The sequence below is a fragment of the Equus przewalskii genome, chromosome 20 (genome assembly GCF_037783145.1).
Source record: "Equus przewalskii isolate Varuska chromosome 20, EquPr2, whole genome shotgun sequence".
In the NCBI taxonomy this organism is placed as follows: domain Eukaryota; kingdom Metazoa; phylum Chordata; class Mammalia; order Perissodactyla; family Equidae; genus Equus; species Equus przewalskii.
This window is the reverse complement of record NC_091850.1, coordinates 2,796,049-2,821,414: the sequence shown is the minus strand read 5'-3', so window position 1 is coordinate 2,821,414 and position 25,366 is coordinate 2,796,049. Positions and strand designations below refer to the sequence as shown.

At 58.3% G+C, this 25,366-nt stretch overlaps 2 protein-coding genes and 1 long non-coding RNA gene across 12 annotated transcripts in view; 1 reads left to right on the top strand and 2 right to left on the bottom strand.

Annotated features, from left to right (window-relative positions):
• The window catches only part of MAST3 (microtubule associated serine/threonine kinase 3), a 35,975-nt gene extending 33,514 nt beyond the window's left edge, over positions 1–2,461 (bottom strand). For 4 of the 8 annotated variants that reach the window (XM_070586584.1, XM_070586585.1, XM_070586586.1 and 1 more), the window contains exon 1: positions 2,367–2,451. In XM_070586584.1, the coding sequence (XP_070442685.1) occupies positions 2,367–2,405 (39 nt within the window). In that variant the 5' untranslated portion in view covers positions 2,406–2,451. Of the gene's footprint in view, positions 1–2,366 lie in introns of all 8 variants that reach the window. The other 4 variants (XM_070586591.1, XM_070586592.1, XM_070586593.1 and 1 more) reach the window with 3 other exon arrangements.
• A 4,319-nt stretch (positions 2,462–6,780) lies between these two features.
• IL12RB1 (interleukin 12 receptor subunit beta 1) lies at positions 6,781–25,188 on the top strand. 2 transcript variants are annotated; one of them, XM_008536219.2, is made up of 17 exons: positions 6,781–7,379; positions 7,769–7,937; positions 9,127–9,189; positions 10,073–10,187; positions 11,404–11,573; positions 12,821–12,960; positions 15,491–15,524; positions 15,997–16,119; positions 16,757–16,839; positions 17,618–17,855; positions 19,420–19,587; positions 20,274–20,411; positions 20,716–20,871; positions 22,061–22,195; positions 23,058–23,154; positions 23,657–23,738; positions 24,450–25,188. In XM_008536219.2, exons 2-17 carry the CDS (start codon positions 7,877–7,879, stop codon positions 24,801–24,803), a joined length of 2,157 nt encoding a protein of 718 aa, XP_008534441.2. In that variant the 5' UTR covers positions 6,781–7,379; positions 7,769–7,876; the 3' UTR covers positions 24,804–25,188. The 2 variants fall into 2 exon arrangements, with proteins under 2 accessions (XP_008534441.2, XP_070442684.1); XM_070586583.1 differs by lacking the exon at positions 23,058–23,154.
• Positions 18,117–21,768, bottom strand: LOC103561543 (uncharacterized). 2 transcript variants are annotated; one of them, XR_011530249.1, is made up of 3 exons: positions 21,630–21,758; positions 20,396–21,199; positions 18,117–20,297 (listed from the first exon to the last, which is right to left on the bottom strand). It is a non-coding gene; the product is annotated as an uncharacterized lncRNA (long non-coding RNA). The 2 variants fall into 2 exon arrangements; XR_011530248.1 differs by lacking the exon at positions 18,117–20,297 and adding an exon at positions 21,396–21,485 and having other exon boundaries at positions 21,061–21,199; positions 21,630–21,768.
• Positions 25,189–25,366: the final 178 nt, after the last annotated feature.

Below are 25,366 nucleotides of genomic sequence, written 5' to 3'. Positions count from 1 at the left end.
TGGCTGATGCCCCAAACGGAGGCCCTCAACATCTTTGCAACCTCAGATTGGTTAGAATCCCAGCTCTCTGACTTCCTGGCTGTTACGCTCCCTCTCAGCCTCAGTTTCCCTCTCCCTGATCTCCCCAGCTGTTAGGAGAATTAAATGCATGCACAGTGCTTACATTTGCAGGTGTCCGTTACTGCGAGCTGTTACTTATACTCCTATTTTTAAAATTATTTTCACTGTCTCCTACTTGGTCCTTTACTCCAGGTGCCTCCTGGCTTCTGGTCTCCCTTTTTGCCTACCCCCCCACACACTCTGGCTCCAGAGGAGTCTTTCAAAGTCCTCAGATCTGGGCACGTCCTCCCCTGCTCCAACACCTTCCGTAGTTCCCAATCACCCTGGGGAGAAAATCTAACCTCTTCAAAATCAGCGCTGGAAGCCCGGGGAGCAGACAGCCCCCTCTCACAGCCCCGGCTCTAGCGCTAAGAAATGACTTCTAGTTTCCCCATGCAGCACACACGGTTGCAGCCTCTGCACCCCTGCGTGAGCTGTGCCCACAGCCCAGGATGCGCTCACCCATCTGGGCAATCCCTACTCGGCCCTCTGCCCCCTGGTTGGAGGCCTGCCAGCACAGGATGGCTCTGGAGGGGGAGCCGGATCTGCCTGGGTTGGAATCCCTGCTCTGTCACCTACATGCTCTGAACACCTGGACAGTGGCCACGCTTCTCTGAGCCTCAGTTTCCCCCTTTGTAACGTGAGACTCGTCATCAGGGAATGGGCTCCTCCTGCCCATGGAACAGGCCCCCACTTCCTGACGTCAGCAGCGCCCCCATTCGCCTACCCGCAGGCGGTTTCTCTATTTTAAGAGGCCGCGGGCGGGGCTCGAGTCTAACTGGGGCTCAAGGCGGAGCCTGTCCCCCCACAACACCCCTCTGCTCACCAGTCCTGCCCCACCCCCTCCTCTACGCCCAGGCCCCACACTCCTGTCTCTGGCCTCACTCCCTCCCCTTCCGCGCCGCCCCCTGCCACGCTTGGGGGGAGTCTCTGCCCTGCAACTCTCCCCGCACCCTCCCTGACCCCCCACCACGGGACTCCCCATCCCCTTCGGCGAGTTCGCCGTCCCGCAGCCCTGGTTCCAGGCCCGCCTTCCCCCTCCCTACCAGCCCCGGCGCCCCGACCGCTTGCTCCGTCCTTTCTAGGTTTTAGCTTCCCTCAGCCTCTTTCATTTCCCCGTACCCACCCCCGGCCCCCAGCCGCGGCGGCCTCCTCTGCCCCAAGGCCGCCCAGCAGCACCTGGTTCAGGCGCCTTCTCCAGGTGCGCCCGAGCGTCCCGCACGGCAGCCCGCCGCTCCGCAGGCGCACGCTGCTCGGGAGCAGTCTGTCCCAGCAGGCTGGGAGTCCAGGAAGACGGTTCCAGAGGGCGAGCCCCTCGCGGCCTCTCCAGGGCCAGGCACGCAGCAGGCACGCGCTGAATGTTTGTTGGGTAAATGAGGAATCCCAGGTTCCCCACCTGCAACCTGGTGGCTTCTTAAGGGTTGGTCTAAGCCCCAGAGGGAAACGGCTAGATCTTCTTAATTTCCATTTTATAGATGGGGAAAATGAGGCCCAGAGAGGTCAAAGGAGTTGTCGCCGGGGTCCCATGACCCCTGCGTGGGTTGGAACGTCGCCCTGACACCCATGTTGTCACCTCCTGGTGACGCAGCCTCCCGAACACAAATCCAGGTCAGAAAGGAGGGCCCTAATGGCACATGGAGAAACTGAGAAGCAAGGGCCTCCCGCCGTGCCCCCCCACCCAGGACACACAGCCCGCTGGCACTGGCTTGTGCGCCAGAGAGCTGATTAAGGGCGCCGGGTCGAATCCCTGCTGGGCGATCTCGGGTTTGTGACTTTCCCAGACTGGAACCTCAGTTTCCTTATCTGACAAATGGGCGCCTGGACAGCCCCAACCTCCCCGGCTCGCAGTAGCTGTGAACTGAGGCCGGGTGCAGGGGCTCAGCGAAGGCACGCGGCAGCTATTAACACACATTAATGCGAATTAACCTATCAGTAGTAATAGGACTAATACAACGATGAACATATGGTGAGCGCTCACAGGTTGCCGTTGCTCCTATATTATTAGAGCAGCTGGTGGGGAGCGCCGAAACTCTCAGTGCCCCCCTCACGTGCTAGCGCTTGAAGCCTCAGTTTCCCCATACGTCAAATAGGGCATACCCCGTTCCCACCAGGCAAAAAGCACTTCGAGAAGCGGGTGGGCAGAGGGAGCAGCCCGGGCGCGCCCCGCCCCCTGCCTCAGTTTCCCCGGGCAAGCCGAAGCCCCGCCCCCGACACCCAGACCAAGTCCAGCCGGCCATGCCCTCCGCCCGCCCGCGCAGGGGCCTCACCTGAAGCCCGCGGCGCCGCAGGAGGCTCGGCTCGTCCATGGCCCGTTGGTCCGCGCCGCCCGGCCCGCCCCCGGCCCCGCCCCAGCCGCCCAGGCCCCGCCCCCTCTCGCCATTGGCTAAGCCGGTCAGCTGACGCAGCCTGACCCCGCCCCTCCCTGGAGCCGGCTCGGAAGAGCCCCGCCCCATTGGGCCAGCCAGCCCCGCCCTTCCAGGCCCCGCCCCCCAGCCCAGAAGTAAACACTTTCCCTACTCGAAGGAAGGGAGCGTTATCATGCCCGTTTTGCTGATGAGGAAACTGAGGCTCAGAGAAGTTAATCAGCTGTGCCCAGGGCACACAACACTCACTTCGCAGCCAAATATAGGAGGGCCCACAAAAAATCAGTAATTAAGATATATAATATTTTAATATGATAGTTTAAAGAATCAAAACTAATGCAAAAATGCATAATGAACTAAACAGCAAAATTTTAAATAAAGACAAGCTCAGACTCTGCCCTTGCATGAGCCCGCCTCACCCTAATCCTGGCCCTAGTCCCAATAAAACTTTATTTACAAGAACAGGCGGCCACTGTAGTTGCCAGTTTCTGTTTCGAGGATGACCGCCTTGGCCGAGTGTCCCTGAGCACCTGGCTGAGTGCCCCGGGAGGAACAGCTTTCACAGGCATCGATGGTAATTGTTCAGTCCCGCTTTGCAGAAGGGAAACCGAGGCTGGAAAAGCCCAAAGCCCCAAGACAGCACCCATGTTCTCTGTTTCCTGGGACTCCCACAGTCCTGCAGCTGCAGGTTCCCCTGCTACTCCACTCTTCGACATGGACATTAGGGTGTGTTGTCAGGCTGCAGGGGACCCTCAGGAGGGTCACAGGCCAGTCGCCTGTGAGGTGCTGTATAATCCCATTAGGTGACAGTGGCCAGACTGAGCACTTAAAACCGCAGAACTCCCTGGCAAAGCTTGTTTTTCTCATACATGTTTTTAAATTGACATATAATTCACATACCATAAAATTCACCTTTTTAAAGTATACGATTCAGTGGTTTTTAAGCATAGTCACAGAGTTGTGCAGTCGACGTCACTATCTAATTCCAGAACATTTTCATCACCTCCAGAGGATACGCTGTTCCAATGAGCAGTCACTTTTCAATCCCCCTCCCCAGGCTCCTGGTCACCTCAGATCTGCTTTCTGTCTCCGTGGATTTGCCTGTCCCTGACGTTTCACATAGATGGAATCATACACTATGTGGTCTTTTGTGTCTGGCTTCCTTCACTCAGTGTGAGGTTTTCAAGATTGATTCATGCTGTAGCAAATGCCAGGACTTCCTTCCTTTTCATGGCTGACTAATATTCCACTGTGTGGATGGACCACATTTTGTGTAGTCATTCATCTGTTGATGGGGGTTTGAGTGTCTCCGTTTTTGGCTGTTGTGAGTAGACTGCTGTGAACGTCCGTGTGTAAGTTTTTGTGTGGACACGTGCTTTCAGTTCTCTTGGGTCTCTTGGGTCTCCACCCGAGGAGTAGAATTCCTGGGTCATATGGTTACTCTGTTTTAACTTTTTCAAAAAGTATCAGACTGTTTTTCAAAGCAGCCGCTGTTATGGGCTGAACTGTGTTCTCCCAGAATTCCTGTGTGGAACTCCTCACTCCCAGTGCCTCAGAATGGGACTGTATTTGGAGATGAGCCTAAAAGATGTAAAGTAACATGAGGTCATGGGGGTGGACCCTAAACCAATAGGACTGGTGTCTTTATAAGAATAGGCACTTAGGACACAGACATGCACAACACAAGAGCACGTGAAGACGCAAAGAGAAGATGCCGGCCATAAGCCAAGGAGAGACCCCAGAGGAAACCAAACCTGACGACACCTTGATCTTGGACTTTTAGCCTCCAGGACTATAAGGAAATAAGTTTCTGTTGTCGAAGCCACTCAGTCTATGCAACCTTGTTATGGCAGCCCTACCAAACTAAGACAGCCACTCAGTTAAATTTAATTTCAGATAAACAATGAATAATTTTTGTTGTTGTTGTTGAGCATCTTTTTTTTTTTTTAAGATTTTATTTTTTTCTCCCCAAAGCCCCCCGGTACATAGTTGTACATCCTTCGTTGTGGGTTCTTCTAGTTGTGGCATGTGGGACGCCGCCTCAGCGTGGTTTGATGGGCAGTGCCATGTCTGCGCCCAGGATTCGAACCAATGAAACACTGGGCCGCCTGCAGCGGAGCGCGCAAACTTAACCACTCGGCCACGGCGCCAGCCCCAACAATGAATAATTTTTAAATATATGTCCCATGTAATACTTGGGACATAGTTATGCTAAAAAGTTATATGTTATCTGAAATTATAATTTAAGTGGATGTCCTGTGTTTTATCTGGCAACCCTACATGAAATGGACTTCAGATTGTAGCTTGCATACCCCAGATGACGGGAGCCTCATGCCCTATAATGGCCAACAGTTCTGTCTCTGGCTAGTTCTGCCTAAAAGTTCTCCTGTAATCCAGGCTGGGGTGGATGTGTGACCTAGAGTCCTTCATCCACCTTGGCCACTGTGATTGGTTCAAGGTGGACATGTGACTCAAACTCAGCCAATCAGCGTCTTCCCTGGGACTTGCCTGGAATCTTTGGGAGAGAGTGGTTCCCTGGGCTGGGCAAACGGGGAGCTGCTGCTGGGGGAGCCACCAGGGAGGGCTCTGATGCCTGTGCTCCTGGAGAACTCCTACACAGAACTCCTTCCCAAACGACCTCTTCAATGGGCAGCAGGGAGCCGTTATTGACTGAATGAATGAATGAATGCCATTTTTCTGTGGTGAACACCTATCCTTCAAAATCCACTTCAAATTCTCTTTGAGAAGCATCAGAGAACAATTATCGAATGAACAAATAGGTTTTTTCTTGTGAATTCCTATACATTCATCAAAACCCTCTTCCAACGTCTCCATGAGGGGCATCAGGGAGTGCGATCATTGAATGAATGAGTTTTTTCTTGGTAACCTACATATGTTTTAAATCATTCTCAAATGATCCTCTGAGGTATCAGAAAGTCCTGGTTGAGTGAATAAAAAATGTTCTTATTGGTGAATGTTGCCTATAATGTGTTTGTTAAATGAACTAATAGATTTTCACCTTGCAGACTCCTACTCATCCTTCAACATCCTCCTTAGACTCCCCACCGGGGCATTAGGTCTCGTGACCACATGGAAGGAAGCTCAACCCTCCTTGGGCTGAAGGTCCCACCCCAAGAAGGCGGAAGCTGAGGGGTGGGGAAGTTCTGCGGTTCCACTTGTCATGATTTCCGAGGAGGGGGGAGGTGGGACACGACTCAATCCTCAGTCCTTCCTGCCTCCCCCTCCTCGAGTTTTCGAAGCATCTGAAAGTGGGGCAGTGCCGGGGGCGGACCCCAGCTGTGCTTCTGGGGCAGCTGGGTGGGGCCAGTAAGGGCCTGGCAGGCAGGGCTTCTTGGAGTAGGCAGCAGGCAGGCCAAGAGAGGGGGCGTGGGAGGCCTTGGGTGGGGGGACCTCAGGGCAGGCTCGGACTGTGACCGTGATGCGGTGGAAACGCCACCTCCTGCGTCGCTGTGGCCCTGCTCACGCTACTGCTGTGGCTCCCCAGTGCCCTCAGGAGGAAGCCCTTCAGCCCAGCCCTGCAGGCCCCGACCACGGCGCCACCTCCGTCTGCCCTGGAGCCCCAGCCTCATCTCAGTGTTCCCAGAAGCCTCTGCTGTGCCCTCTGCCAGGAAGGCCCTTGAATTCTCTAAACCCAGCTCAAGAGCCCGCTTCTCTGGCCACCCCCTGCTCCCCTCAGAACACCCCGACCTTCTGCCCCTCCCTGCACCTGGCCCTGACCCCGAGGTGCGGGGGGCGCCTGTGTCCAGCGAGTCCCCTCACCTCTCTTCCTCCCTCACTGTTCTCCCAGGGGCTGCTCTGATGTTGAGGGGATGGGAAAGAGGCCTGAAAAGAGCAGAGGCCACTGGGGTCCCCGCAATAACTAATCCTACGAGCCCTCCTTTATCTTCGCCACAGCCAGTTTTTCAGATGGAGAAGCGGAGGGCTGGCCTTTCTGGGGATTGGAGGGCGGGGTGGCTCTGGGGCCTGGCCAAGCTCAGCCCTAGGGGACTCGGTCTTAGGGTCTGGATCTACGTGTTCACCTCCAGCCAGGGCCCGGAGCGGTCTGGGCGCCTGTGGGCTCAATTTCTCCATCTGTGAAATGGGGCGCGTGACGGTGTCTCCTGGGGTAGGGTCTGGGGGTGGTGGAGAGGGGCTGTGAGTGTGCCAGCTACCCCTCCCACCCTTCTGTTTCTCTCAGGCCCTGTCTCCACCCCTCCCCCGGCCTGGGCCTCGCTGCTGGTGAAGGCTGCTCTGTGCCGGGTCACGGGGTCCCCGTCCCCACTGTGCCAGGCCTGCGACACTGCGTCTTTGTTCCCATGGCTCTGACCTCATGGCCTACTGGGCGCCTGACACTGGCTGGCCAGCTGCCCCTCAGAATCGGGATCTTCAGAGGAGGGCCTTCCTTCCTGCCCACCTGGGCCTCAGTTTCCCCAGAGGCTCTCCCCTGACCCTCAGCCTGCTCCTCAGTCCCCCTGGGCTCCATGAACATTTTTTTTTAGGTAAAAATCACGTAACATAGAATTAACCGTTGTAAAGTGTGTAATTCAGTGGCATCGAGTATATGAAGTGTTGTACAACCACCACTTCCATCTAGTTCTAGAATGTTCCATCACCCCAAAAGGAGGCCCCTCCCCGTGAGCAGCCCCTCCCCATCCCCCTCCCAGAGCCCCTGGCCACCACTGATCTGCTCCTGCCTCTGTGGATCCGCCTGTTCTGGACGTTTCCTACGTGGCATCGCACAGCGCGTGGGCTGTCGTGTCCGGCTTCTCTCACTCAGCACGAGGTGTCAGGTTCGTCCACTGTGTTGCATGTGTCAGCTCTTCTCCATGGACATTTTGGGCCTTTGTTGACAGCAGAGAGAGGGGGTCAGAAACCAAGACTCTCAGAGGTTGAGAAACAGACACAGAGAAGAGTGAGGCGAGTCTAAAGGAAGCGAAGGGGCTGGGGTCTGGGAAGTGGAGAGGTGGCACGCAGAGGGGCCCAGGCTACAATGAAGGCTTCCGGCCGATTTGTTGGGAGAGTGAAGTCAGACGTCCCAGGACAGTGAGCTACCCAGTAGCTCCTGTGGGTCAGCAGTCGGCCAGCGACGGCTGAGATCCGGCCAGCGCCCAGGTCACCCGTGGGGCAGGCCCCCAGGGCCAACTTGGGTCTGGGGCCAGCAGAGCAGACCCGGGGCCCAGGGCCCACTCAGCTAGGCCGGGATGAGGCCGCCAGCCGGAGCTCACTTCCTGGGTTTTTCTTTCACTTTGACTTGGTCTGGGAGGGGCTGTAACATCGAACTTTTTTTTTTTTTTTAATCCTTTTAGTCTTCTTTCTGGTTCAGCTTCAATGTGTTCCGGCGCAAGGACAGGGTGGCTGGGGCCTCGCTGGCGCGCGGAAGCTCATCTGTGGCCGCGGGCCTCCCAGGGGACCCCATGGGCCAGCCAGTGGCCAGGCTGGTGCCCGTGCTCCTCCTCCTGCTCCCCAAGCGGGGTGGTGAGTCCCCCACACTGTGCTCAGCTCTTCTTGCTGGGGGGGTGGGAGGCGCGTGTGTGTGGTGGGCCATGCACGCAGGTCCCAGGGGGGTTCCCTGTCTCTGCGCCTCAGACGTCCCCTGTGTCATGGGAGACAGGCGATAAAGGCTTCTGGGGTCTCTGCTCTGGTCTTGATTTTGTCTTCTGTGCTTCTGTGGAATGGGCTGAATCTTTGAATCTTTCGTACCTCCCAGAGTTCAATGAGAAATAGCTAAGGAAGGGATAGAGAGCAAGTCTACACATAATACATGTATAAACAGGATATTATTAATATAGTATATACAATATACGTATACGTAATCTCTCTCTATCTTGTGCTATCAATGGGAAGGGGCTCAGCCTCCTGGGATGGCTGGGTTTGGACTCTAATCCCGGGTTTGCCGTTGCTGCTCTGTGACCTCAGGCCACATCTTTGCCTCTCTGTGCTTCAGTCTCCCTCTCTGTAAACTGTACATCAGCAGGGTGCTGACTCTTCAGATGGCTGCATTGAGTGCAGGAAGAGGGCTCAGAGTAGCTAGCTGGCCACATTGCAAGGTTTCACGGGATCAGGCAGGCCCGGAGACCAGTAACAGAGGGGGATGGGGAGCCCCTGAGGGCTTTGGAGGAGCAGCCCAAGAAGTTGCTGGCTGGCTGGCTGGATGGGTAGATGGGATGGTGGGTGGGTAGGTGGATGGGTGGATAGTTGGATGGATACATGGATGGATGTGCACATGGGAAGGTGCGTGGATGAGTGGATGGATGGGTGAGTGGGTGGGTGGATGGGTGGATGTGTACATGGGAAGGTGGGTGGGTGGGTGGATGGGTGGGTGGATAGTTGGGTGCATGGGTGGATGTGTACATGGGAAGGTGGGTGGGTGGGTGGGTGGATGGGTGGATGTGTACATGGGAAGGTGGGTGGGTGGGTGAGTGGGTGGGTGGATAGTTGGGTGGGTGGATAGTTGGGTGGATGGGTGGATGTGTACATGGGAAAGTGGGTGGGTGGGTGGGAGGGTGGGCAGGTGGATAGTTGGATGGATGGGTGGATGGATGTGTGCATGCATAGATGGGAAGGTGGGTGGGCAGGTGGATGGTCACTTGGTGAGGCCCCAGGCCCAGTCCCTCCCCCACGCAGAGAGAGGCCCAGAACGTCACTCTCCTGGTTGCCTTTGCAGCTGGATCCTGCAGCAGCAGTGGGTGCTGTTTCCAGGACCCGCCATACCCGGATGCAGACTCAGGTCTGGAGCCGGTCCCCACTGATGGGGGGTTGTGCTGGGCTCTGACTGCCCCATCCCTAGCAGCCCCTCCATCTGCCCCCTCCTGCCCCACCTGGAGCCTTGAGAGCACAGCCCGAAAGCCTGGCGTCCAGCCCTCACGGAGCTGGGGGTTCCAGAGCCGTCTCTGCGGCACGCCTCATCTCCTCCCAGGAGGGCCGCAGGGCCGGTGTCCACGTCTGCTTGGTTTGGTCAGCGTGGGGGGCTAAGCAGCTGTTACAGATTCTGAAGTCCCCCAAGGCAGGTGTTGCTGGAACATTTATGCTGTTGTGTACCCCACCAAGGGTCAGCCCCAGAGCAGGTGCCTCATCTGTTCCTCTGCTCAATAAATACTTACTGAGCACCTACTGAGTGCAGACAGTTCTAGACATGAGGGAGTCAGCTGTGAGCCCAACTGTCCTCCTGGGGTCACAACCTGGTGCAGCAGATGGATAGTAGGGAAACAAATGCACACACTGCAGTGACGGTGATGTGCTGGGAGGAAGCAGAGCAGGGCAGGGTGGAGAGGGAGGTGCTGCTTCTGGTTGGCTGGTAGAGGAGAAACTGGGATGTCAAAATCTAGAGGAAGGGCATTCCAGGCAGAGGGCACAGCATGTGCAAAGGTCCTGAGGTGGGACTGAGCAGGTGTCTGAAGACTGGTGAGGAAGCCGGTGTGGCCAGAGCAGGGTGAGCAGGGCAGATGGCAGGAGACAGGGCGGAGGGCATGGGAGGGGGCTGTGACCCACAGCGGTTTCAGGCTGAGGTGGCACTGGATTACATAAGTGGCAGAAAGACTCCCCCAGGGGTGCTCAGCATGGAGACTCCTGCACACTCTGGTGTGTTCTCAAACCTCTGGGATCTCCCCTAGGCTCGACTTCGGGCCCCAGGGATCTGAACTGCTACCGGACATCCAGCGCTGGTTACGAGTGCTCCTGGCGGTATGAGGGCCCCGCGGCCGGGGTCAGCCACTTCCTGCGCTGCTGGTGAGGATTCTGCAGGCCTCTCCCCCTTGCCCCTTCCCCTGAGCCCCTGCCCCTGTGCCCCTGCCCCGTGCCACTGCCCCTAGCCCCTGCCCCTGTGCCCCTGTGCCCCTGTGCCCCTGCCCCTGTGCCCCTGCCCCTGCCTCAGCGGCTCTGCCCCTGTGCCCCTGTGCCCCTGCTCCCCTGCGCCCCTGCCCCTGTGCCCCTGTGCCCCTGCACCCCTGCCCCTGCCCCTGCCCCTGCCTCTGTACCCCTGGCCCTGCGCCCCTGCCCCTGTGCCCCTCCCCCGTGCCCCTGCCCCTGCGCCCCTGCCCCTGCACCCCTGCCCCTGTGCCCCTGTGCCCCTGCACCCCTGCCCCTGTGCCCCTGCGCCCCTGCCCCGCGCCCCTGCCCCCTGCCCCTGTGCCCCTGCCCCTGCGCCCCTGCCCCTGCGCCCCTGCCCCTGCGCCCCGCCCCTGTGCCCCTGTGCCCCTGCGCCCCTGCCCCTGCCCCTGCCCCTGTGCCCCTACCCCTGCGCCCCGCCCCTGTGCCCCTGTGCCCCTGCCCCCCCCCTGCCCCTGCCCCTGCCCGTGTGCCCCTGCCCCTGCGCCCCGCCCCTGTGCCCCTGTGCCCCTGCCCCTGTGCCCCTGTGTCCCTGCGCCCCTGCCCGTGCCCCTGTGCCCCTGCCCCTGCCCCTGTGCCCCTGCCCCTGTGCCCCTGTGCCCCTGCGCCCCTGCCCCTGTGCCCCTGTGCCCCTGCACTCCTGCCCCTGGCCCATGCCCCTGCATCCCTGCTCTCAGACCTGTGCCCTTGGCCAGGCCCTTGCTCTTTCCTGAGCCTCAGCTTCTTGTGTGGGCAGGGAGGGTGGGGCTCTGCACTGTGGGGGTTCGGTTGGGTGGGCATCCCTATAGGGCAGCGATTAGGGTCCCTCTAGTCCTTCCTTCACCCTCCCCCCTCACTGACTCATCCGTCTGTCCATCCATTCATCGGGCCATTCATTTCTTCCTTCCCTCTGTTGCAGCCCATATTGGGAGATTCTGGGGTCCCCAAACACCTCAGTCTCAGGCTGATCCCCTGCCCCTGAGGAACCCCCAGGCTGGGGAGGGGTTATAAAAGGATGGGGGGATAAAAGGACAGAAAAGGATGCTGAGACGTGATGCACGCCATCTGCTGTGGCCACCGAGACACTCTGGGGTCCACTAGGACCCCACACTCAGCACCAACACCCTCCTTCCTGCAGCCTCAGGCCGGGGCGCTGCTGCTACTTCGCGGCCGGCTCAGCCACCACGCTGCAGTTTTCCGACCAGGACGGCATATCTGTGCTTTACAACGTCACGCTCTGGGTGGAATCCCGGACCGCGAACCGCACGGAGAAGTCGCCTGAGGTTACCCTGCAGCTGTACAGCTCAGGTCAGCACCCTGTTCTCCTCCTCCTCCCGGCTGTCCCCTCGTCACCCAAGAAGCCTCTCGTCCTCCAGCCTAGACCTGGGGGCGTGGGGTGCTGGGCCCTGGCGAGAGGCTTGGTACTGCCGGCCACTCTCACACCAGACACTGTTGCGTGACTCAGGGGGGGTCTCTCGTGGTTCCCGTCCGAATCCCCGAGTGCTGGACGCGGAGGTTGCTTCTGGCTCTGCCCTGAGGCCGCATGCTGCAGGGACCCTGGTGGGTCTTTAACATCTGTTTTCATGCCGCAAAACATTCATCTAGCATATCGTCGTTGAGCGGCTACCGTGTGCCATGGCGAGTCAAAGGGGACATGGGCGAGGCCAATGGAGGTCGCACGCAGCCCAGGGCTGGGATGAGGGCAAGGCAAGCAAGGCACCACCCTGGGCACAAAATTTTAAGGGGAAGCCAAAAACTCAGCAGTCAATATAGACAATACTGTAATGTAATATTTTAAAAAAATCAAAATTAATGCAAAAAATAATCCTCGATGAATAAAATATCAACATTTTAAAGAAAGACAAGATCGACCCTGTGTTTGCCCAGCCTTGCCTCACTTGCCTTTCCCTGCTCCCTACACCACCCTGCCTTCACGGAGCCCAGATTCAAGTGGGGCTGGTGAACAAGGAGTGATCATCACACAAGGGGAGATACTACTGGGGGGTCAAGGAGGCCTCCAGCTCAAGATGAGCCCTGAAGGATAAGAAGGATCCAGCAGGAATTAAGGTGGAGAAACATGTTCCAGGCAGAGGGCACAGCAAGCGCAAAGGCCCTGAGGTAGACTCTTCCTCCCTCTGTGGCATGAAATGACCAAGATGCAGAAAGAGAGACAGATGTCTCTCCTTGGGCCAGGCTACTTGAAGTGGGTCTAAAATAGTGAGATTTCCCTAAAAATCCTCCAGAAAATAGAATCAATTCATTACTCTCTCGTCAGCAATTGACAAAAGCGACTGTCTCGCCACAACCTTGCCAGCAATGGGTGTTAGTATTTTAAAGCTATCTTCACTAACAGGATCCTGTGTGTAAATCTTGACTCTTTGACCCATAGATCCCCAGGCTTAAGTGGGACCTGCAAGGGTGTCCCTGACTCACATTTGCAGGATGTAGTTGGTGACCCTGGGGCAGGTGGGGCACGGGTGGATTTTCTGGAATTTTCGGGACCAACAATTCACACACCTGCCAGCTTCCCTCTCCAACCCCATCTCTGCTTCCAGTTAAATACGACCCTCCACCAGGAGACATCAAGGTGTCCAGGGTGGCGGGGCAGCTGCGCATGGAGTGGGAGACGCCCGCCCGCCAGGGTGGGGCCGAGGTGCAGTTCCGGCACCGGACGCCTGGCAGCCCGTGGAAGTTGGTGAGTTTGTCCCCCAGCTCAGCGGTGTGCACAGGCCTGTCCCAGGACGCCTTCACTCCCCAAATCTGTCTCCCCATGTCTACATCTGTCACCCCTCCCGCCCGGCCTCCACTCTTGCCCACGTCCAACCTCGGGGGTCTCTGACACTCAGATCTCATCACGACCTCCTTGGTTCCCCGTTGCCCCGGGGAGAGCATCCTCATCCTTAGCTGGCCCCAGCTCCCTCCCCCGCCTCGTGGCTCCACCGGCCGCCTCCTGAGTGGCCGTTGTTCTCTGCCTGTGCCCTGGGTTTCCAGCCTCCCTGCCTTTGCACATGCAGTTCCCTCCACCAGAGCAGAGGCCAGTCCGGCTCACCTTCAGGGCCCCGGTCTGGGGCCTCCTCTTCCAGGAAGCTGCCCTTCCACCCGCTCCTTCCTTTCTTCCTCCATTCCTGCATTTTGCTTATTGAGGTATGATCGACACATGATGTTCGAGTAGTTTCAGGCGGACAGCATGATGATTCGATGTTTGTGTAGTGTGACATGGTCACTGGCATAAGTCTAGGTACCATCCATCACTGGACGCAGTGCAGATTCTGTTTCCCTGTGATGAGAACTTTAAGACCTACTCTCTTAGCAATTTTCAAATATGCAGTACAGTGTCATTAACTGCAGTCCCCACGCTGCACCTCACATCCCCAGGACTGACCTAGACTTCCAAGGGAAGTTTGTACCTTTTGACCCTTCACCCCCTTCACCCACCCACACCCTCCACCTCTGGCAGACACCAATCTGTTCTCTGTATCTTTGAGTTTGAATTTTTGTCTGTTTTGTTTTTTAGATTCCACATATAAGTGAGATGATATGGTATTTCTCTTTCTCTGTCTGACTTATATCACTTAGCATAATGCCCTCAGGGTCCATCCATGTTGTCACAGATGGCAAGAGCTCCTCCTTTTTCATGGCTGAGTAGTATTCCATTGCGTATATATACCACACCTTCTTTACCCGTTCCTCCATCGATGGGCACTCAGGCTGTTTCCCCATCTCAGCTCTTGTGACTAATGCTGCTGTGAACATGGGGTGCACATATCTCTTCGAGTTAGTGTTTTTCATTTCCTTCAGAGAAACACCCAGAAGTAGAATTGCTGGATCATATTGTGGTTCTATTTTCAGTTTTTTGAGGAACCTCCATCCTGGTTTCCACAGTGGCTACCCCAGTTTCCGTTCCCCTGAGAGTGCCCAGGTGTCCCTTTTCTCCACATCCTTGCCAGCGCGTCCTCTCCTGCCTTCTGACAGCCATTCTGACAGGTGTGAGGCGGCATCTCATCATGGTTTTGATTGGTGTTCCCTGACGATCAGTGGCCCTGAGCGTCTTTCCACAAGCCTGGTGGCCATCTGTACATCTTTGGACCTTCCTTCATTCTTTCGCTTTCTCTGTCACCCCCTGCTGTTCCTCCAGGCAGGGCGATCCTGGGCCTGCCAGAGACCCCAGCCCCGACCCAGTCCCCAGGAAGCCCCGGTTCCAGGGAGCCAGAGAGCACCAGCCTCTGATCGTGGCCAGTCTCCTCCCCCAGACTGGGAGCATCTTGAGGGCAGGGAGCCGCCTCAGCTTCGGCCCCGTCTTCCCTCCAAATGTGCCCCTCCCTGAGCCTCAATTTCCCCATCTGGTGAAGGGGTGCTGATCATAGGAGGCAGGTGACATGGGGCCCCTGACGGGAAGTGGCTTCCCTCTGTTTTATTTCCAGCCCCTAAGCTGGTCTACACTCTGCACGAGGCCCTCTCAGCCCCCTGCCAGATGAGGAAGCTGAGGCTCAGGAGGCGGGTGCCTCTCAGGGTCACACAAGGACCAGAGGGCAGGCTGGGTCCTGGCTCTCCTGACCCCTAACACAGCAGACAGCTTTTGCCCTCTAAAGTCATTTTAAAGAAACTTATAAAATAATTTTGCTTCCAAACATAACTTTTTTTTTTTTTTTGAGGAAGATTAGCCCTGAGCTAACATCTGCCAATCCTCCTCTTTTTGCTGAGGAAGACTAGCCCTGAGCTAACGTCCGTGCCCATCTTCCTCTACTTTATATGTGGGACGCCTACCACAGCATGGCTTGCCAAGCGGTGCCATGTCCGCACCCGGGATCCAAACCGGCGAACCCCGGGCCACCAAAGCAGAACGCGTGCACTTAACCGCTGCGACACTGGGCCGGCCCCAACAAAAGTAATCTTTCGAATAAGCGTTTAATTTTGGGATAATCTGAGATTTTCAGAAAAGTTACAAAGAAGCGCAGAGAGCACCTGCAGCGCCGTCCTTCCTGTTACTGTCCTGCCCGCCGGGGGTGTTTGTCCCGACGATGGGATAAGCATGGGGACACTGCCAGGAACTGAACTCTGGAGCTTATCTGGCTGCCACCAGTTTTTCCAAGAATGTCCTCTCTCTGCTCCTGGGTCCAGTTTGAGGTCCCACGTCACATTTGGCAGAATCACTGTTTAAAATTTCAAAAGAGCTAAGATTTTTCAACAGCAAATGTAAACAGTACATAAATATGGTCTTGTCCTAGGGCGACTGCGGACTGCAGGATGACGCTGGCTTCGGTGAGAATAAGAATAGTAACAACAGCTGCAGCAAGTTAGCATTAATTGAGCACCTACTGTGTGCCAGGCCCAGTGCTAAATTCTTTGTATCTTTGTTGCTCCGCCCTGTAGTTCAGTATTGGATTATGCCCATTTCACAGGTGAGGAAACAAAGGCTTGGGGGTGAGAAGCCATTGGCCAAGGTCACATCCCAAGGGGTGGCCTTGCTGGGACTTGAACCTGGAACAGGTGACGAAGCGGGTGATCCTCAAGGCCCCAGGAGGACAGGGTGTGGCCTGTTTCTGCCATGTCCCCAGGGCCCGGCACACAGTTGACTCTCAATAAGTGTGTGTACACAGTTGGCACTCAATAAAGGCATGTATACAGTTGGCACTCAATAAGTTCACGGTGACTAAGTGAGCCGTGCCAAGCCCCAGACACCCCCAGGTGTGGGACAGCCCCTCGGCCTGATGTTTGACCTGTTTCTCCCCAGAATCGTGCCTCTGCCCCCTGGAGACCGATGCGGTCCAGGAATTCCAGCTTCGGCGGCGGCGCAGGCCAGAGGCCCCGGGAGGTCTCTGGAGCAGCTGGAGCAGCCCTGTGTGCGTTCCCCCTGGTGAGAACAACTGAAGCACAGAAACAGGGCTGGGCGTCAGAAACACGGCAGTGGGTATAGAAATCAGGCGACGAGTGTTAGAAATTAGGTGATGGGAGACATTAGGGAAAATTCATGCAAGGAGGCAGGGCAGAGAGTGAGTGCCAGTTTGTAAAATGTGACCAATCCGTAATCTAAAGAGAAAACGTTTCTCAGTCTGTCTCTCCTTCCAGTTCGTGTGGTCAGCTTTCAAAGGAGGCCTCTTTTAAAGGAGGCGAAAGTGGCTGTGTCGTCGGGGAGACGTGGCGCTGCAGGAGGGCGGGGGGGCGGGGCAGGGAGGCTGGCGTTCTCCTGCCCAAGTGCATGTTTGCTGGGAAACAACTCCAAGAGATGTTTTTAGATTTTTTAAATGTGGTAAAAATACACACAACATAAGAAGTACCATTTTAACCGTTTTAAGTGTCCAGGTCAGTAACGCCGAGCGCATTCACGCTGCTGAGGAATGAATCTCCGAGTTCTCAGATTTGGAAACTATTTAACAAGGCAGGGGAACACTGTGTCTCAGGGGAGAGAAGGGCAGGGTCCTGGGCCCCCCTCCGGCTGTGAGGAGGCCGAGGAAGGGCACCCCCCGTGTCACTGTCTTGCTGTCTCATTGCAGAAAACCCCCCCGAGCCCGAGGTGAGGTTCTCAGTGAAGCAGCTTGGCCACGATGGGAGGAGGCAGGTGACCCTGGAGGGGCAGGTAACGGGGTGTCACAGGGCTGTGGGGTGACCTTCCTGGCAGGGAGGAGGAGACGAGGCTGGAGTGGGGGTGTACAAGTGGGAGATGGAGGGAGATGAGATGTGGAGGTGGCGAGGACTGGGCAGACTGTGAGTTTACCTCTGAAGGTAATGGGGAGCCATGGAGGGTGTGTGAGCAGAGGAGGAACAGGGTTGGACTCAGGTGTCCACAGGTTCCCTCTGGCTGCCTTCAGGGGAACAGATGGTGGGGGGCTCGGGTGGAAGCTGGGAGGCCAGGAAGGAGGTGACCGCGTAGGTCTGAATGGGAGATAATTTCTTTGAAGTCCCCTAACCAATTAAGGGCAGTCTAATTAACCCCCATTTTACAGGGAAGGAAACAGGCACAGAGGGAGAAGCCTCTTGCCAGAATCAGGGGCACAACCCCCCAGTATTTCATGCATTGGCTTCACCCCCATTGACTGGGCTAGGTCCCGGGTGGGCTGTCACCATAAGGCGCAGACAAGCCCCTTTGCTGCCTGGGTTTCCTCTGCTTTGAACTCCTTTTCTTAGAAGTTTCCTGGCTTCAGGTGACCGGGTCCAAAGATGAAAACATTTTTTTGGCTGGCTCCCCGGGGGTTTTGCCAAACGACTCCTTCCTCAAACCCGAGGGCCCTGCCTGTGAACGCGGTTTCCCAGCAGCCTCGCCACCGTGCAGGACGGTTATCCCTTACGCGCCCGGGGGCACGCGGCCACCGCGCCCTGGGGTCGGCGCTCAGGGCCCCGCGCTCCCGCCCCCGCAGCCGCCGCCGCTCGAGCTCCCGGAAGGCTGCCGCGGGCCGGCGGCGGGCGTGCAGGTCGCCTACCGCGTCCGCCTGCGCATGCTGTCCTGCCCGTGCCAGCCCCACGCCGCCAGGACGCTCCGCCTGCCGCGCACGCTCCTGCTGTCGGGCGCCGCCTACGACCTGGCCGTCGTCTCCCGGACCCGCCTCGGCCACGGCCCCAACCGCACGTGGCACATCCCGGCGGCCGAGCGCCCAGGTGCGGGATTGCGCGCGCGGGGGGCAGCGCGGGCTTCTAGCAGGTTCGGGTTGCGAGCCGCCGCCGCGCAGGCCGCTGGTTTCTGTAAGTGAAGTTGTGTCGGGACCAGGGCCGGGATCAGGGTGTGGTGAGCGAGGCAGCACCGTGCAAGGACAGGACTGACCCTATCTTCATTTAAAATCTTGGTGTTTTGCTCACTTTATATATATTCATATATTAAACATACATATACTTTTTATATAATGGAAAAATCAAGACATATTTATGTATATATGTACGTATATACACATATATATTTTATTGAAGCGAAATGCACATAGCAAAATTAACAATTCAGGGACGTTTAGTGCATTCACAATGTTGTGTGACGATCACCTCTAATTCCAGAACATTCCATCACAGTAAAGGAGACCCCATTCCCATGAGCACTCCCTCCCTGTCCCCTTCCCCAGCCCCTGTCCGCCACTCCTCTGCTGTCTGTCTCTGTGGATGTGCCCGTGCTGGACGTTTCCTGTAAATGGGATCGTACTGTGTGGCCTTTCGCGTCTGGCTTCCCTCACTTGGCGTGAGGCTTTCTAGGTCCTTCCACGCTGTAGCACATGTCAGGGCCTCGGTGCTTGTTATGACTGAGTACTAGTCCCTTGTGTGGATGGACCACACTTTCTTTCTTTATCCACAGACAGACATTTGGGCTGTTTCCACCTTTTGACAATTGTGAACAGTGCTCATTACATATTTTTTAATTCATTTTGATTTTTTAAAAATATTGCCTTAAAATGGTGTTTATGACTGTTTATGACCATGTCCTTTGGAGTCTCCTTACACTTTGGGTCTGCTGCCCACCTCGCTCACCTCGCCCTGGTCCTGGCCCTGCTGAGCACCCAGCATCCTTGTGAGGGCGGGGCTACTACGAGGATGCCCATTTCAGAGATGAGACAACCAATGCTCAGACAGGTGAAGCCACTTGCCAGGGTGGCACAGCAGCGAGCCTGTTAGCTCCTTGTCTAGTTTGGGCCATGGCCTTGCTGTGTGACCTTGGGGCAGTGGCTCTCCCTCTCTGAGCCTCAGTTTCTGTATCATTGAGGTGATCATAGCAAAGTGGCATCGGCCTGGTGCATAGTCAGTGCTCAATAAGTGGTAGTCGTGGTCCCCAGAACGGGAAGCAGTACTTGCCTCCCTGAGGTTGTTGCAGGCACCCTTGCTGTAGGGAGTGGGAGAGATGAGCCCCGGGGACTAAGTGGGTGTGTCCTCAGGCCTCCGAGCTCTGGTCAGGGCCATCCTGCGCCACACCCACCCACCGCTGGGCGAGGCGAGTGGTGGGGGGCCCGTATGTGCTGGAGGGGAGATGCCCCCCCATGCTGGCGGGGGCAGTCAGGGCCATCTGAGGATCAATGGTGGTGGGCATCCTGGCAGGAACCCACGGTCAGCTGAGAAGGGCTCTGTTCATTGAGACAGCCCCTGGCGTCCCCACCGTGCCCGGCCGTGTGGGGAGACCGAGGCAGACCCTGCGGCTCCCGGCCCGCAGCGAGGCCGCTGCCGTGATGTCCCTCCTCGTCTTTTCCAGAACCGGGGGCTCTGAGTATCAGCGCCGGAGCCCATGGGACCACCCTGCGCTGGCCAGCCCGGGCCCAGGGCACGACATACTGCATTGAGTGGCAGCCCCAGGGCCAGGATGGGAGCCTCGCCACCTGCACCCTGACTGCACCCCAGGACCAGGACCCCGCTGAAATGGGTACGTCATGTCGGTTGTCCTGCCTCTGCCTCTGCGCCCTCCATCAGAGCTCCCGGTTGGCTCAGACCTACGGGGGCCGGATACAGGGGGTGTTTGAGACCCACAGAGCTCTTGCCACTTGCTTGAGGCCACACGGGAGTGGAGACAGGCCGAGACTTGGGCTCTGCCACCCGTGCGGGTCTAGAGCCCCTGCCAGGACCCCGGGGTGTCAGGGCTCAGCCCCGGGCAGGCTGCACCCCGCAGGCAATGAGTGTTTGTTGAACGCTCGCCCACGCCCGAGAAGGTGGCAGCTGGAAGATGCTGGTGGCAAATTAATGAGGCCTCTGGAGGGAAGGGGGCTATATGGCCCAGGCACCCTCTCACTCTGCCACTTCCTACCCTGAGCCTGGCCACCAGGGCCCCGGAAGCCTCAGCGTCATCCTGGCCCTTGAGGAGCTCCCAGCCCGGGATGGCAAAGCTGGATACAGCCGCCCCTGGCCTCAGGGAGTGAAAGCTGGGCTGGAGGGGTGGGGACAGTTGGAGGGAGGCATAGGGAAGGGATACTGGAGGAGGGGACGTTGGTGCAAGGGCTTTGAAGCATGAGTAGGAGTGCTCTTGGAGTTCCTGGTGGATGGCACAGCCAGTGCAAAGGCGCGGAGGCAGAAACACAATCTGCTGACTGACCTGGTCCTTGGTCATTCTTCCAGCAACCCACAGCTGGAGCTGGGCGTCTGCAGTGATGGCACAGAGGGCATGTTACCACATCACCATCTTTGCCTCTGAGCGCCCAGAGAAGCCCACCTCATGGTCCACAGTCTTGTCCACTTACCACTTTGGAGGCAATGGTGAGCTGTCCAATCCTGTAGGTGGTCTCCAGGGTGGTCTCCTGGAGGCCTGGGCAGTGGCCTTGGGTGTCAGGAGGAGAGAATGAGTAGTCAGAGGCACCTACTGTGTGTTGCGCTCAGTCGACTCCTAGGACCCCCGAGCGACACCGCCCCATTTTACAGGAAAGGAGACTGAGGCTCCGAGCCGGGCAGTGAGCGCCTGAGTGCTGGAGCCAAGGTCCCGGGTCTGGGGTGGTGCTGGGTGGGGCTCGCAGGTAGCGCTGGGCGGGATCTTGGGGTGACTGGGCAGGGGTGTCGGTTGCAGCCTCGGGGGCTGGGAGCCCACAGCGCGTGTCGGTGAAGCAGCTGGGCCGGGACTCGGTGTCTGTGGCCTGGACGCCGTCCCTGCTGAGCACCTGCCCCGGCGTCCTGAAGGAGTATGTCGTGCGCTGCTGGGAAGAGGGCAGCGGCCCGGGCTCAGGTATGTGAGGCCATGCAGGCCGGGCCAGGCTGGGGAGGAAGAGCTCGGGGCTTGAGTGCCACCTTGCTGTGTGACCTGGGCACCTCGCTGCCCCTCTCTGGGCCTTGGTTTTCCCACCGATAAAACAAGACAGTTGGACTCAAGGGTCTTGACTGCTGGCTCCTTCCAGAGCCCCCCGAGAGGGCCTGGTGGGCATTGGCTGGGGGCTGGCAACTCCCCGGCTGCATGGATGGCAGTCTGTTATGTGTCTCAGCAACTCGACTCCCGTGGCGTGGAGACGGCTGTCTCCATTCCAAGATGGAGAAACCGAGGCTGGAGAGAGAGTCACCTGCCCAAAGGTTAAGCAAGCCTGTCTGAGCTCAGACATGTGCCCCTTCCCGCCCCTTCAGAGGGAAAGAAGCTTGAAGGGCTGGGCGGGGGGGGGGCGGGGTTTCCCCGCGGGCTCCACCCCCGGGACCGCGCGGCCTCCCCACCGCCTTCCGCAGCCCCCGCCAGGAGCAGCGCATCTGCGGAAACCGATTTACCAAAGGTCGGATTGCTGAAGATTAATGCGCCAAATGACCATTCAGCGAAATTCACCAATTTCCCCCCAATTTCTTTGGAGGAATATTCCTCTTGAATATAGACAAAAAACAATATGGATTTAGAGCTCTAGGAATTTTTTCTTTCTGATGACAGCCAACAACTGCATTCTCATTGGAAAGGGTTTTTACGAGGGGCGTTATTTGTCCCCGTCTCCCCATCCCACGAGCACTTACTGAGGTCCTCCTGTGCGCCGAGATGCTGGGCTACCGGGGGAGCAGGATAGACAGTTCACGCTGACCTTGACCCTAGAGCCGGGAAGGAGGTGACGCAGGAGCCCCTGGGGCATCTGGGGAAAGGGAGGGCCGGCAGTGCAAAGGCCCTGCCGTGGGGCTGAGCCTGCGCCTGCCGGGAGCAGAGAGGAGGTGGCGGAAGCGTCTGGACGGGACCGAGCCTGCAGCGGGTGGAGCGAGAGGGGCAGAACTGAGAAAATCAGCATCACTCACGGAATATTTGCATGAAGCCGATTCCTCCAAATAAGCTTGCGGGGAGCGGCTGCCCTAGGAAGGGCTTTCAGCAGAACGTCCACGAGCCCCGGCCCCCAGGGGGCTCGGCTGGCCTCCGGGGAGCCCGGGGTCCGTGACCCGTGGCTGCCTCCGTCCCGCAGAGCTGCCCGTGAAGCCCACGGAGACCCGGGCCACCCTGGGCGGCCTGCGCGCCGGCGCCGCCTACACGGTGCAGGTGCGCGCGGACACGGAGACGCGGCGCGGCGCCTGGAGCCCGCCCCAGCGCTTCAGCCTCGGTGAGTGGGGCCCCGCGGGCTCCCCCGGCCCTGGCCTCCCCCGAGTCCGCGAGCAGCCCCGCCCTGCCCCTCGGTCCTTCCTCCGTGCCTCCCCGTGCATCGCCGTCGAGAAAGTTCCAGCCGGACCTCTTCCTCCTCCTTCCCTGGTCTTGTCTCCTGCAGCTTCTCTTCTGGAACCTTCTCTCACACTCCTGAGGCCTTGCGCATGCATGTCCTGTGCCTCAAAAGCCCCCTCTTTAGGAAGCCCTCCATGCTTTCCTCTGGGCACCGCCCCCCCCCGCCCCCGCCCCCGCCCCGTGACTGACTCTCCTCCCAAGAGTGACACCTTGGGAGTGGGTGGGGGGGCCTGTGCCTCCCCTAGCTGGGGGGTCCTGAGGAGGAAGGAGCAGGAGGGCTGTTTATTGAGTGAATGAATGAATAAGTCTAGATGACTCCCTTCACCATCACAAAGATAAGGATGTGGGTCCCGCTGTCTTGAGGTGTGTGGCCATGAGAGATTTGAAGACCAAATCATCTTCTCCCTGCCAACGTCGCTGCCTGTCATCCTCGCAGTGAAATCCGACCCCGAGAGGACCAGGGCTTCAGGCTCCGCGGGCGGGCGGGAGGTCTGGGTCCAGGGCCGCCTGGGTCCACATGCAGGAGCTGGAGCCGCAGGGCCCGAGCACCGCCTGCGCGCCAGGCCTGGATCCCAGTCACGGGCGGGGGTCCCTGCCCTCCCACTTCACAGACCAGGAAACAGAGGCTGGGAGGGGCCCTGGCTGCCAGGGGTGGCAGCGGGGCAGGCGATGGGGCCAGCCTCCCAGCTCCCTCCCCGGGGAGGCGGAGGGGCCCCTCCAGCAAGCTCTCTCACCCTCACCCGCAGAAGCTCAGGTTTCCGAGTTGTCCGTCGTCCTCGTGTCTCTGGGGAGCTTCGTGAGCGTCCTTCTCCTGGGCACCCTGGGGTACCTCGGCCTGAGCAGGTGACCCCCCCGCCCCCGCAGGAGCCATGAGAGTGATGGTAGTGCCATTCACACCAGTTAGATGTTTGTGCCCACTTCACAGATGGTAAAACAGGCCCAGGTGGGCAGGCTAAGGCGCCCAGCAGTGGGGCAGAGCCAGGATTCAAACTTGGGTCTGTCAAGTTCCCGCACCGGCTCCCCCAGCTCGTATCCTCACTCCCTTTATAGCCTAATAGACATGAAACAAGTCAGAACAATAGAAAAGCAAGAACAGGGGCCAGCCCGGTGGCACAGCGGTTAAGTTCACACACTCCGCTTTGGTGGCCCGGGGTTCGCTGGTTCAGATCCAGGGTGCAGACATGGCACCACTTGGCAAGCCATGCTGTGGTAGGCGTCCCACGTATAAAGTAGAGGAAGATGGGCATGGATGTTAGCTCAGGGCCAGTCTTCCTCAGCAAAAAGAGAAGGATTGCGAGAACATACAGAAGCACCGCTCCTCTGACCGGCTCCCCTCCATCCCCAGGGCCATCCGGCACCTGTGCCCGCCCCTGCCCACGCCCTGTGCCAGCACCGCTGTCGAGCTCCCTCACAGCCAGGGGAAGCAGGTAAGGTCTCCTTTTCTAATTCCGGGTTCTGTTTGTTGGGTCCATACTCGGGGCCAGGGCTTTGCTGAGTGATGGCCACGCAGTAGCTCATTTTGTTCTCCCCCAACCCACTGAGGCAGGGCCTCCAGACACCTGCCCTATTTTGCAGATGGGCAAGCAGAGGCCCAGAGAGGGACCTCCTGTGGGTCATTTGCTAGCAGTGGAAACAGATTCAAAGTGGCTTCAACAGAAAGGGAACCTGATTAACAAACAAACAAACAAAATCCCAGGGTGGTGGGCTTCAGGCATGGCTGGATGCAGGGCCTAGGGCTCCATCTCTCTGTGCTGCTGGCCGGGTCTCAGCCTTCCCTTGGTGGAAGCAGAGTGTCCATTTTCCCCATTCACTGGAGCAGAAGTCTCAGGGGCATGCCCCTGGGTCACATGCCCATCGTGGAGCCTGTCCCCGGAACCAGGGGGCTGGCTGCTCTGATTGGCTGGGCCAGGATCACATTCCCGGCTAAGAGCTGGGGTGGGGCCACTGCCCTGCCCAACCACATCAACTGGGAGAAGAGGAGGCCGATTTCTCAGAGAGCAGTGGGGACCCTTCCGACTGATCCTCCACTTGGTCTCAGGGCTTGAGAGAATTTAGCCAGCAGGGGCCTGGCCCACGCCCTCCTTATGTGGGTGGGACATAGGGCCCTGCCCACAGCCTCAGCCGTTCTCCTTCTCCAGGCTTGGCAGTGGATCAGCCCGGCAGACTTCCCGGAGGAGTCGTCCCCAGAAAAGGTCCTGGTGGTGAGCATGCCCTGCGACAAACACGAGGAGACCGACCTGGACACACCTGAGCCTCTTGAGGAGAAGCCGAAGCCGCCTCGGGGTGCTCCTGAGCCGGCCCTGGACACGGAGCTGCCCTCGGAGGACGGCAGACAGGTGCAAGAACACCTGGAGGCCGCCGCCCCGGGGCCTGGCGGGCAGGACGGTCTGGAGGGCAGCCGTGCCCAGGCGGCTGGACTCCTTCTGCTCCTGGGAGATCGAATGCAGAGCCCCAGGTTCCGTGACCCTGGGCACCCGGGCCTGGAGGCCTGAGGGAGAAACGCGAGCTTGCACCTCATCTGGCGGTCAGAAAGACCCGTGATCACAATCAAGACGGCTGGCTAAGTGCTCCTTGCATCCCCAGCCTGTCCCATCCAGACACTCGCGGGATGTGCTGAATCCCCATCACTACCTTGAGAGGTCGTGGCTGTTCTGTTTTACAGAGGTGACCACTGAGGCTCAGAGAGGGCAAGCGCCTAGCCTAAAGCCACACAGCACGGACAGGAGTCAAAGCCGGGCCAAGTGACCTTAATCCCATTTTCACCCCTTGCCTCTGGTGCCACTGACCCTCCTCCTCCCACCTACTCTGTCCAGCACCTGTTGTGACATGTCCTGTGGTGGAAACCCTAGAAACCACCAAGAAACGGACACTGCTACACCCGGGCCCAGGCCTGACATCCATGGGGCTGGGACGGGCGCTGTCATTGGCCTGTTTGGGGGGAATAACCTAGCGGGGGGCCCATAGGGGGCTCATGCTGATCCTAGGGTCCTGGCCCGGACGTCTGGTCCCAGGAGCACTGGATGGGGAGTCTGGGTGCCGAGCTCCGGGCTGCACC